Raw genomic sequence first — 15719 nt, forward strand, 5'->3', positions numbered from 1 at the left:
ACACCTCTCACCCACACACCTCTCACCCACACACCTCTCTCACCACACAAACCTACCTCACACACAACTACCACACACACCACACCTCTCACAACACACACACCTCTCACAACACACACATACACACCTACCTCTCACCACACACACACCCACACACCTCTCACCACACACACACACACCTCACCCACACACACCTACCCCTCACACACACACCTACCTCTCTCACACACACACCTACCTCTCTCACACACACACCTACCTCTCACCCACACCTATTTCTCACCACACACACACACCTACCACTCACCACACCCCCCCCACACACACACACCTACCTCTCACCACACCCCCCCCCACCTCTCACCACACACACACACACCAACCTCTCTCACCACACACCACACCTACCGCTCACCACACACCTACCTCTCACCACACACACACACACCTACCACCACACACCTACCACCACACACACACACCTCTCACCACACACACACACACATACCTACCTACCTACCTCTCACCACACACACACACACCTACCTACCTACCTCTCACCACACACACACACCTACCTACCTCTCACCACACACACACACACACACACACACCAACCTACCTCTCCCCACCACACACACACACACCTACCTCTCACCACACACACACACCTACCTCTCACCACACACACACACACACCTCTCCCACCACACACACACACACCTACCTCTCACCACACATACACATACCTCTCCCACCACACACCCTCCCACACATACCTCTCACCCACACCCTCCCCCAACCTCTCACCACACACACACACATACCTCTCACCACACACACACCTACCTCTCACCACACACACACACACACACACCTACCTCTCACCACACACACACACACACACACACACACACACACACACACACACACCTACCTCTCACCACACACACACACACACCTACCTCTCACCACACACACACACACACCTCTCCACACACACACACACACACCCACCTACCTCTCACCACATACACACACCTCTCACCACACACCCCCCCACACACCTACCTCTCACCACACACACACACACACACACACACACACACCTCTCACTCACCACACACACACCTACCTCTCACCACACACACACCTACCTCTCACACACACCTACCTCTCACACACACACCTCTCACACACCTCTCACACACACACACACACACACACACACACACACCTCTCACACCTCTCACACACACACCTCTCACACCTCTCACACACACACAAACACACACCTCTCACACACACACCTCTCACCACACACACACACACCTCTCACCACACATACCCACACACACCTCTCACCACACGCACCTACCTCTCACCACACGCACCTACCTCTCACCACACGCACCTACCTCTCACCACACGCACCTACCTCTCACCACACGCACCTACCTCTCACCACACGCACCTACCTCTCACCACACGCACGCACCTACCTCTCACCACACGCACACACACACCTCTCACACACACACCTCTCACACACACACCTCTCACACACACACCTCTCACACACACACCTCTCACACACATCTCTCACACACATCTCTCACCACACACACACACATCTCTCACACACACACATCTCTCACCACACACACACCTACACACACACACCTCTTACCACACACACCTACCTACCTCTCACCACACACACACACCTACCTCTCACCACACACACCTACCTACCTCTCACCACACACACCTACCTACCTCTCACCACACACACACACACCTACCTCTCACCACACACACACCTACCTCTCACCACACACACACCTACCTCTCACCACACACACACCTCTCACCACACATACACACACACACACCTCTCACCACACACACACCTCTCACCACACATACACACACACACACCTCTCACACACACACACACACACACACACACACACACACACACACACACACACACACACACACACACCTCACCACACACACCTCTCACCTCTCAAACACACACCTACCTCACCACACAAACACACCTCTCACACACATACACACACCTCTCACCACACACACACACATCTCACCACACACACACACATCTCACCACACACACACACACACACACCTCTCACATACACACACACACCTCTCACATACACCTCTCACATACACACACACCTCTCACCACACACACACCTACCTCTCACCACACACACACCTACCTCTCACCACACACACACCTACCTCTCACCACACACACACCTACCTCTCACCACACACACACCTACCTCTCACCACACACACACACACACCTACCTCTCACCACACACACACACACCTACCACCACACACACACACACACACACACCTACCACCACCTCCACCACACACACACACACACACACACCTACCAACACACACACACCTACCACCACACACACACACACACACACCTCACCCCACACCTCACCCCACACACACCTCTCACCACACACACACCTCTCACCACACACACACACACACCTCTCACACACACGCACACCTACCTCTCACCACACACACGCACACCTACCTCTCACCACACACACGCACACCTACCTCTCACACACACACACCTCGCACACACACACACCTCTCACACACACACACCTCGCACACACTACCTCTCACCACACACACACCTCACCTCTCACCCTCACACACACACCTCTCACACACACACACCTCTCACACACACACACACCTCTCACACACACACACACACACCTCACACACACACCTCTCACACACACACCTCTCACACACACACACCTCTCACACACACACACACCTCTCACACACACACACACACACCTCTCACACACACACACCTCTCACACACACACACCTCTCACACACCTCTCACACACACACACACACACCTCTCACACACACACACCTCTCACACACACACACACCTCTCACCACACACACACACACCTCTCACACACATACCTCTCACACACACACACACACACACACACACACCTCACACCTCTCACCACACACACACACACCCTCTCACCACACGCACCTACCTCTCACCACACGCACCTACCTCTCACCACACGCACCTACCTCTCACCACACGCACCTACCTCTCACCACACGCACCTACCTCTCACCACACGCACCTACCTCTCACCACACGCACCTACCTCTCACCACACACACACACACACACCCCTACCTCTCACACACACACCTACCTCTCTCACACAAACACACACACACACACCTACCTCTCTCACACACACACACACACACCTACCTCTCTCACACACACACACACACCTACCTCTCTCACACACACACACACACACACACCTACCTCTCTCACACACACACACACACACACACACACACACCTCTCACACACACACCTCTCACACACACACCTACACACACCTCTCACCACACACACACCTACACACACCTCTCACCACACACACACCTACCTCTCACCACACACACACACACCTACCTCATCACATACACACACCTACCTACCTCTCACCACACACACCTACCTACCTCTCACCACACACACACACACACCTACCTCTCACCACACACACACACACCTACCTCTCACCACACACACACACACACCTACCTCTCACCACACACACACACCTAACACCACACACATACCTACCTACCTCTCACCACACACACACACACACACACACACACACCTACCTCTCACCACACACACACACACCTACCTCTCACCACACACACACACCTACCACCACACACCTACCACCACACACACCTACCACACACACACCTACCACACACACACCTACCACACACACACACACACACACACACCTACCTACCTCACCACACACACACACACCTACCTACCTCACCACACACACACACACACACCTACCTCTCACCACACACACACACACACACACCTACCTCTCACCACACACACACACACACACACACACCTACCTCTCACCACACACACACACACACACACACCTACCTCTCACCACACACACACACACCTACCTCTCACCACACACACACACACACACCTACCTCTCACCACACACACACACACACCTACCTCTCACCACACACACACACCTACCTCTCACCACACACACACCTACCTCTCACCACACACACACCTACCTCTCACCACACACACACACACACACCTCTCACCACACACACACACACACACATACACCTCTCACCACACACACACACCTCTCACCACACACACACACACCTACCTCTCACCACACACACACACACACCTACCTCTCACCACACACACACACACACACACACCTCTCACCACACACACACACCTCTCACCACACACACACACACACACACACCACACACACACACACACACACACACACACACACACACACACCACCTCTCACCACACACACACACACCTACCTCTCACCACACACACACACAACCTACCTCTCACCACACACACACACACACACACCTACCTCTCACCACACACACACACACACACACCTACCTCTCACCACACCTACACACACACACACACACCTACCTCTCACCACACACACACACACACACACCTACCTCTCACCACACACACACACACACACACCTACCTCTCACCACACACACACACACACACCTACCTCTCACCACACACACACACACCTACCTCTCACACACACACACACCTACCTCTCACACACACACACACACACACACACACCTACCTCTCTCACACACACACACACACACCTACCTCTCTCACACACACACACACACACCTACCTCTCTCACACACACACACACACACACACACACACACCTCTCACACACACACACACCTCTCACACACACACACACCTCTCACACACACACCTCTCACACACACACCTCTCACACACACACACACCTCTCACACACACACCTACACACACACACCTACACACACCTCTCACCACACACACACCTACACACACCTCTCACCACACACACACCTACCTCTCACCACACACACACACACCTACCTACCTCTCACCACACACACCTACCTACCTCTCACCACACACACCTACCTACCTCTCACCACACACACACCTACCTCTCACCACACACACCTACACACACCTCTCACCACACACACACCTCTCACCACACACACACCTACCTCTCACCACACACACACACCTACCTCTCACCACACACACACCACACCTACCTCATCACATACACACACCTACCTACCTCTCACCACACACACCTACCTACCTCTCACCACACACACACACACCTACCTCTCACCACACACACACACACCTACCTCTCACCACACACACACCTCTCACCACACACACACCTACCTCTCACCACACACACACACCTACCTCTCACCACACACACACACACCTACCTCATCACATACACACACCTACCTACCTCTCACCACACACACCTACCTACCTCTCACCACACACACACACACCTACCTCTCACCACACACACACACACCTACCTCTCACCACACACACACACACCTCTCACCACACACACACACACACCTACCTCTCACCACACACACACACCTAACACCACACACATACCTACCTACCTCTCACCACACACACACACACACACACACCTACCTCTCACCACACACACACACACCTACCTCTCACCACACACACACACCTACCACCACACACCTACCACCACACACACACCTACCACACACACACCTACCACACACACACACACACACACCTACCTACCTCACCACACACACACACACCTACCTACCTCTCACCACACACACACACACCTACCTCTCACCACACACACACACACACACCTACCTCTCACCACACACACACACACACACCTACCTCTCACCACACACACACACCTACCTCTCACCACACACACACCTACCTCTCACCACACACACACCTACCTCTCACCACACACACACCTACCTCTCACCACACACACACACACACACACCTCTCACCACACACACACACACACACACACACCTCTCACCACACACACACACCTCTCACCACACACACACACACACACACCTACCTCTCACCACACACACACACACACACACCTACCTCTCACCACACACACACACACACACACCTACCTCTCACCACACACACACACACACACACACCTACCTCTCACCACACACACACACCTACCTCTCACCACACACACACACACACACACACACCTACCTCTCACCACACACACACACACACACCTACCTCTCACCACACACACACACACACACACACACACACACCACACACACACACACACACACACACACACCTCTCACCACACACACACACACACACACACACACACACACACACACCTCTCACCACACACACACACGCACACACCTACCTCTCACCACACACACACACACACCTACCTCTCACCACACACACACACACACACACCTACCTCTCACCACACCTACACACACACACCTACCTCTCACCACACCTACACACACACACACACACCTACCTCTCACCACACACACACACACACACCTACCTCTCACCACACACACACACACACACACACACACCTACCTCTCACCACACACACACACACACACCTACCTCTCACCACACACACACACACCTACCTCTCACCACACACACACACACCTACCTCTCACCACACACACACACCTACCTCTCACCACACACACACACCTACCTCTCACCATACACATACACACACACACCACATACCTACCTACCTCTCACCACACACACACACACACACCTACCTCTCACCACACACACACACCTACCTCTCACCACACACACACACCTACCTCTCACCACACACACACACACTACCTCTCACCTACCTCTCACCACACACACACACCTCTCACCTACCTCTCACCACACACACACCTACCTCTCACCACACACACACCTACCTCTCACCACACACACACCTACCTCTCACCACACACACACCTACCTCTCACCACACACACACCTACACCTCTCACCACACACACACCTACACCTCTCACCACACACACACCTACACCTCTCACCACACACACACCTCACCTCTCACCACACACACACACACCTCTCACCACACACACACCTACACCTCTCACCACACACACACACACACACACCTCTCACCACACACACACACACACCTCTCACCACACACACACACACACTACACCTACCTCTCACCACACACACACCTACCTCTCACCCACACACACACACACACACACACACCTACCTCTCACCACACACACACACACACACACACACACACCTACCTCTCACCACACACACACACACCTACCTCTCACCACACACACACACCTACCTCTCACCACACACACACACCTACCTCTCACCACACACACACACACATACACCTACCTCTCACCACACACACACACACACATACACCTACCTCTCACCACACACACACCTACCTCTCACCACACACACACACACACACACACACACCTACCTCTCACCACACACACACACACACACACACACACACACACACACACACACCTACCTCTCACCACACACACACACACCTACCTCTCACCACACACACACACCTACCTCTCACCACACACACACACCTACCTCTCACCACACACACACACACACACACACCTCTCACCACACACACACACACATACACCTACCTCTCACCACACACACACACACCTCTCACCACACACACACCTACCTCTCACCACACACACACACACACACACCTACCTCTCACCACACACACACACACACACCTACCTCTCACCACACACACACACACACACACACACACACCTACCTCTCACCCACACACACACACACACACACACACACACACCTACCTCTCACCACACACACACACACACACCACACACACACCTACCTCTCACCACACACACACACCTACCTCTCACCACACACACACACACACCTACCTCTCACCACACACACACACACACCTACCTCTCACCACACACACACACACCTCTCACACACACACACACACCTCTCACACACACACACCTCTCACCACACACACACACACACACCTCTCACCACACACACACACACACACACACACACCTACCTCTCACCACACACACACACACACACACCTACCTCTCACCACACACACACACACACACACCTACCTCACACACACCTACCTCTCACACACACACCTACCTCACACACACCTACCTCTCACCACACACACACACACCTACCTCTCACCACACACACACACACCTACCTCTCACCACACACACACACACACCTCTCACCACACACCATCTGAAGTGTAATGTGACAGGAACACAAAGCAAGCTGGAATGCTCTTCTCCTTTTCTCATCCCCTACTTTACCTCTACACAACCATTACCAGGACTACACTGTCACCCTTCACTGGAAACAACAGTTACAATGAAGTACCTGGACCTTTAAAGTGTCACTTCACACAGTTTTACATGTTGCCTTATTTTTCACTCTGATTATAGTGGATCCCCACCAAACTGTTCTCCTGGTTTCATTCGAGAAAATTGGGAGACATTTTGCTGAGTCATCACATGCCATTGACTATAATGCAATATGGAAATATGTCTGAAGCATATTAGAAAACACCAACTAAATGGTGTCTCTGCACTACATGCACACCAACTAAATGAAGTCTCTGCACTACATGCACACCAACTAAATGAAGTCTCTGCACTACATGCACACCAACTAAATGATGTCTCTGCACTACATGCACACCAACTAAATGATGTCTCTGCACTACATGCACACCAACTAAATGATGCCTCTGCACTACATGCACACCAACTAAATGATGCCTCTGCACTACATGCACACCAACTAAATGATGCCTCTGCACTACATGCACACCAACTAAATGGTTTCTCTGCACTACATGCACACCAACTAAATGGTTTCTCTGCACTACATGCACACCAACTAAATGAAGTCTCTGCACTACATGCACACCAACTAAATGATGCCTCTGCACTACATGCACACCAACTAAATGATGTCTCTGCACTACATGCACACCAACTAAATGATGTCTCTGCACTACATGCACACCAACTAAATGAAGTCTCTGCACTACATGCACACCAACTAAATGATGCCTCTGCACTACATGCACACCAACTAAATGATGCCTCTGCACTACATGCACACCAACTAAATGATGCCTCTGCACTACATGCACACCAACTAAATGATGCCTCTGCACTACATGCACACCAACTAAATGATGCCTCTGCACTACATGCACACCAACTAAATGATGTCTCTGCACTACATGCACACCAACTAAATGATGTCTCTGCACTACATGCACACCAACTAAATGATGTCTCTGCACTACATGCACACCAACTAAATGTCTCTGCACTACATGCACACCAACTAAATGATGTCTCTGCACTACATGCACACCAACTAAATGATGTCTCTGCACTACATGCACACCAACTAAATGATGTCTCTGCACTACATGCACACCAACTAAATGATGTCTCTGCACTACATGCACACCAACTAAATGAAGTCTCTGCACTACATGCACACCAACTAAATGGTGTCTCTGCACTACATGCACACCAACTAAATGATGTCTCTGCACTACATGCACACCAACTAAATGAAGTCTCTGCACTACATGCACACCAACTAAATGATGTCTCTGCACTACATGCACACCAACTAAATGAAGTCTCTGCACTACATGCACACCAACTAAATGAAGTCTCTGCACTACATGCACACCAACTAAATGGTGTCTCTGCACTACATGCACACCAACTAAATGGTGTCTCTGCACTACATGCACACCAACTAAATGAAGTCTCTGCACTACATGCACACCAACTAAATGAAGTCTCTGCACTACATGCACACCAACTAAATGAAGTCTCTGCACTACATGCACACCAACTAAATGGTGTCTCTGCACTACATGCACACCAACTAAATGATGTCTCTGCACTACATGCACACCAACTAAATGAAGTCTCTGCACTACATGCACACCAACTAAATGAAGCCTCTGCACTACATGCACACCAACTAAATGATGCCTCTGCACTACATGCACACCAACTAAATGATGCCTCTGCACTACATGCACACCAACTAAATGATGCCTCTGCACTACATGCACACCAACTAAATGATGCCTCTGCACTACATGCACACCAACTAAATGATGCCTCTGCACTACATGCACACCAACTAAATGATGCCTCTGCACTACATGCACACCAACTAAATGATGCCTCTGCACTACATGCACACCAACTAAATGAAGTCTCTGCACTACATGCACACCAACTAAATGAAGTCTCTGCACTACATGCACACCAACTAAATGATGCCTCTGCACTACATGCACACCAACTAAATGATGCCTCTGCACTACATGCACACCAACTAAATGATGCCTCTGCACTACATGCACACCAACTAAATGAAGTCTCTGCACTACATGCACACCAACTAAATGAAGTCTCTGCACTACATGCACACCAACTAAATGAAGTCTCTGCACTACATGCACACCAACTAAATGAAGTCTCTGCACTACATGCACACCAACTAAATGAAGTCTCTGCACTACATGCACACCAACTAAATGATGTCTCTGCACTACATGCACACCAACTAAATGAAGTCTCTGCACTACATGCACACCAACTAAATGAAGTCTCTGCACTACATGCACACCAACTAAATGATGCCTCTGCACTACATGCACACCAACTAAATGAAGTCTCTGCACTACATGCACACCAACTAAATGGTTTCTCTGCACTACATCTTTTAAAGAAATGCTCCACTGTGCTATAAATCGATGTTGGAATGATTCCGTTTACAACAACAAAAAGATGCAACTATGGATTTATGGGACAGTGGACCATTGAAAAATAAATAATTACAAATTGTTGAGAGATAATGTTGATGATGTAATACTTTGTTCGTTTGGAGCATTTTATAACAAGCTTGAGACAGTTTCCCAATGTAGTCAGAGTGTTGACCAGAACAACGTAGTCAGAGTGTTGACCAGAACAACGTAGTCAGAGTGTTGACCAGAACAACGTAGTCAGAGTGTTGACCAGAACAACGTAGTCAATGCCAAGTGTTAACTCAGAAATATTTGTCTACCAATTTTCTCTGTAATGAAACAAAATATAAAAACATCGTTTGAGGGATCAACTACAAGCACAGAAAGAGTGAAAATAAGTATACATGTAGAATTTGGTGACAAGTCTCGTAACTCTCATAACCCCGGCTCAAAGGTCACCAGACTTCAAGTCCACACAAGTGTCTCCTCTCCAGACCACTGCTAGACTGGTCTACGAAGTGGCTGTGTGGGTGTGTAATCTATTTGGAGCTGGTCGAGCAGCACATCATAAGATGACAGGGGCACTGGTACCCTCTCTCTCCACAGACCCAGATGTCTGGGAGGGTGTGCCTCACCTCTTTCTTCCCCATGCGTATGGACAGGATCTTCTCCACCACGGGCCCCTCTGTCTCCACCTCCTACAGTCACACAGATTGAACAACATTAGCACAGTCCAATGGAATGAAGAGCAATGAGCACAAACCTACTCACACATTTTCTCTGTGGAACGCATGCACACCTGCACACATTGTGGGTGCTGACCTGCTGTTCAGAGTTGGTGAAGGGCGGCTTGGGAGCGGTGGAAACATCTCCATCATCGTCTGAGATCCTGAACTCAAGTTCCTCTGTATAGCGCTTCCTCTTCACCTGACGACTGGAACGACGCTTCTATAGAGAGCGAGGGGTGAGGAGAGAGAGAGGGGTGAGGAGAGAGCGAGAGCGAGGGGTGAGGAGAGAGCGAGAGAGAGGGACGAGGAGAGAGCGAGAGAGAGGGACGAGGAGAGAGCGAGAGAGAGAGAGGGGTGAGGAGAGAGCGAGAGAGAGAGAGGGGTGAGGAGAGAGCGAGAGAGAGAGAGGGGTGAGGAGAGAGCGAGAGAGAGAGAGGGGTGAGGAGAGAGCGAGAGAGAGAGAGGGGTGAGGAGAGAGCGAGAGAGAGAGAGGGGTGAGGAGAGAGAGAGAGAGAGAGAGGGGCGGTGAGGAGAGAGAGAGAGAGAGAGAGGGGCGGTGAGGAGAGAGAGAGAGAGAGAGGGGCGGTGAGGAGAGAGAGAGAGAGAGAGGGGCGGTGAGGAGAGAGAGAGAGAGGGGCGGTGAGGAGAGAGAGAGAGAGAGAGAGAGAGAGAGAGGGGCGGTGAGGAGAGAGAGAGAGAGAGAGGGGCGGTGAGGAGAGAGTGAGTGAGAGGGGCGGTGAGGAGAGAGTGAGTGAGAGGGGCGGTGAGGAGAGAGAGAGAGACGTGAGGAGAGAGTGAGAGGGGCGGTGAGGAGAGAGACGTGAGGAGAGAGAGAGACGTGAGGAGAGAGAGAGAGGGGCGGTGAGGAGAGAGAGACGTGAGGAGAGAGAGAGGGGCGGTGAGGAGAGAGAGAGAGACGTGAGGAGAGAGAGAGGGGCGGTGAGGAGAGAGAGACGTGAGGAGAGAGAGAGAGGGGCGGTGAGGAGAGAGAGAGACGTGAGGAGAGAGAGAGAGGGGCGGTGAGGAGAGAGAGAGACGTGAGGAGAGAGAGAGAGAGAGGGGCGGTGAGGAGAGAGAGAGACGTGAGGAGAGAGAGAGAGAGAGAGAGGGGCGGTGAGAGAGAGAGGGGCGGTGAGGAGAGAGAGAGAGAGGGGCGGTGAGGAGAGAGAGAGACGTGAGGAGAGAGAGAGAGGGGCGGTGAGGAGAGAGAGAGGGGCGGTGAGGAGAGAGAGAGACGTGAGGAGAGAGAGAGAGAGGGGCGGTGAGGAGAGAGAGAGAGAGAGAGACGTGAGGAGAGAGAGAGGGGCGGTGAGGAGAGAGAGAGAGAGAGAGAGAGAGAGACGTGAGGAGAGAGAGAGGGGCGGTGAGGAGAGAGAGACGTGAGGAGAGAGAGAGAGGGGCGGTGAGGAGAGAGAGAGAGAGGGGCGGTGAGGAGAGAGAGAGAGAGGGGCGGTGAGGAGAGAGAGAGAGGGGCGGTGAGGAGAGAGAGAGACGTGAGGAGAGAGAGAGAGAGAGGGGCGGTGAGGAGAGAGAGAGAGAGAGAGAGAGACGTGAGGAGAGAGAGAGAGGGGCGGTGAGGAGAGAGAGAGACGTGAGGAGAGAGAGAGAGAGGGGCGGTGAGGAGAGAGAGAGACGTGAGGAGAGAGGGAGAGAGAGAGGGGCGGTGAGGAGAGAGAGAGAGGGGCGGTGAGGAGAGAGAGAGAGGGGCGGTGAGGAGAGAGAGAGACGTGAGGAGAGAGAGAGGGGCGGTGAGGAGAGAGAGACGTGAGGAGAGAGAGAGAGGGGCGGTGAGGAGAGAGAGAGAGAGAGGGGCGGTGAGGAGAGAGAGAGACGTGAGGAGAGAGAGAGAGAGACGTGAGGAGAGAGAGGGGCGGTGAGGAGAGAGACGTGAGGAGAGAGAGAGAGGGGCGGTGAGGAGAGAGAGAGGGGCGGTGAGGAGAGAGAGGGGCGGTGAGGAGAGAGACGTGAGGAGAGAGAGAGACGTGAGGAGAGAGAGAGACGTGAGGAGAGAGAGAGGGGCGGTGAGGAGAGAGAGACGTGAGGAGAGAGAGAGAGGGGCGGTGAGGAGAGAGAGAGACGTGAGGAGAGAGAGAGAGGGGCGGTGAGGAGAGAGACGTGAGGAGAGAGAGAGACGTGAGGAGAGAGAGAGACGTGAGGAGAGAGAGAGACGTGAGGAGAGAGAGAGACGTGAGGAGAGAGAGAGAGGGGCGGTGAGAGAGAGAGGGGCGGTGAGGAGAGAGACGTGAGGAGTGAGAGAGAGAGGGGCGGTGAGGAGAGAGAGGGGCGGTGAGGAGAGAGAGGGGCGGTGAGGAGAGAGAGAGACGTGAGGAGTGAGAGAGACGTGAGGAGTGAGAGAGACGTGAGGAGTGAGAGAGACGTGAGGAGTGAGAGAGACGTGAGGAGTGAGAGAGACGTGAGGAGTGAGAGAGAGACGTGAGGAGAGAGAGAGAGACGTGAGGAGAGAGAGAGAGACGTGAGGAGAGAGAGAGAGACGTGAGGAGAGAGAGAGACGTGAGGAGAGAGAGAGACGTGAGGAGAGAGAGAGACGTGAGGAGAGAGAGAGACGTGAGGAGAGAGAGAGAGAGAGACGTGAGGAGAGAGAGAGAGAGAGAGAGAGAGAGCGAGAGAGGGATATGAGAGAGGCTAAACAGGTGTACCATATTGGGCTAACGGCCCTGAATTAAGGCTGCAGTGATAACACACCTGGGTCCTGTTCAATACGCACACAAACAGGGCATAAAATGTACTTTTTGGTTTTTTAAAAATCTACCAGCCACTCAGATTTTTTACCAGGCCAAATAGTCACAACAAATTACACCAACAGAAAACTGATGAGCATGTGTTGTAATGTTTCTAAAACAATACATGTATTACTTGTAAGAAGTAAAGCGGTATATTGTTTCATTTAAGATTTTTTGTGACCTGGGCCTTTTAACCAAAATATCAGCGATTAGACAAATGTTCACCTGCCCCTTTAAGGGTGGGAGGTTACCGTGGTAATGCCAGGGTCATGTGCCTGTGAGATTGAGTCTGACTAATAGCAGTGTTGTCATCTCTTCCCTAGCAGCTGAAACTCTAACATAGAAAAACAACTTTGCTTGTGAACAGAACTATGTAAATAGACCAAGAAACACAAGGACAAAGTCTCACTGCAGTAGACTTTCCTTTCAAGTAAACTAGACCAACTGTTACGCCTGTGCACAGCGCTTGTAAAAACAAATGTGTCACTCAGCGCTTCACGTGCACACAGCCCCCAGCCAAGCAGTGTTGCAGAGCGAGGTGGGATAGGCTATAGGATTCATAGTTCTTTGACGTTGTGTGATTCATTTACCAGCTATGAAACAAGACAGCAGAAATACTTTCAACATAATACTTTTTATTCACACATGCAAGTGAAATGCTCACACTGGAGCCCTGAGCACCTGCCAACGTGGCTGGTTAAACGGACATCTTACCCGCCAATATCAAAATCAACCCATATTTGGCAGGTGGTGGGTGTTGATTTTAGGCCCTGCATACAAACAAAAGGAGTTTATTTTTGGACAAGTTTAGACGGTACCTCAGTTCTGTTTGGTGTTCAACGAACATGACCCAGGTATGTTACTGATAACAGAAAAGTCACAGGAGAAACATCTACAGATTCATTTTAAATCAGGAAAGCTCACATCACTCCCACAACACTCCCACAACACTCCCACAACCTACAGCAGTCTAACCTAGGGAGCCAGACACACGATCAGTCTCTAGCGCGAGGCAGGCGGCCCTCTCAGTCTGTCCTGAAGGGGTAAACCATAACCGCTGCAGTCATGGTATTACATTGGTCAGGCAGTGCCTGTTGTTTAAGACTGGTGAACATTGGGCAGTGCCTGTTGTTTAAGACTGGTGAACATTGGGCAGTGCCTGCTGTTTAAGACTGGTGAACATTGGGCAGTGCCTGCTGTATAAGACTGGTGAACATTGGGCAGTGCCTGCTGTATAAGACTG

At 51.6% G+C, this 15719-nt stretch overlaps 1 protein-coding gene across 2 annotated transcripts in view; it reads right to left on the reverse strand.

The window, feature by feature from the left end:
* The window catches only part of LOC106598783 (ATP-dependent chromatin remodeler CHD7), a 76103-nt gene extending 64125 nt beyond the window's left edge, over positions 1-11978 (reverse strand). Inside the window, exons 1-2 of one of the 2 annotated variants that reach the window (XM_082973336.1) lie at positions 11830-11978; positions 11643-11705 (exon numbers count right to left, since the gene is read on the reverse strand). In XM_082973336.1, coding sequence (XP_082829462.1) covers positions 11643-11657 — 15 coding nt within the window. In that variant the 5' untranslated portion in view covers positions 11658-11705; positions 11830-11978. Of the gene's footprint in view, positions 1-11642; positions 11706-11806 lie in introns of both variants that reach the window. The other variant, XM_082973337.1, reaches the window with a different exon arrangement.
* Between the last annotated feature and the right edge of the window lie 3741 nt (positions 11979-15719).

Source organism: Salmo salar, chromosome 03, assembly GCF_965601325.2.
Source record: "Salmo salar chromosome 03, fSalSal1, whole genome shotgun sequence".
NCBI classification, from domain to species: domain Eukaryota; kingdom Metazoa; phylum Chordata; class Actinopteri; order Salmoniformes; family Salmonidae; genus Salmo; species Salmo salar.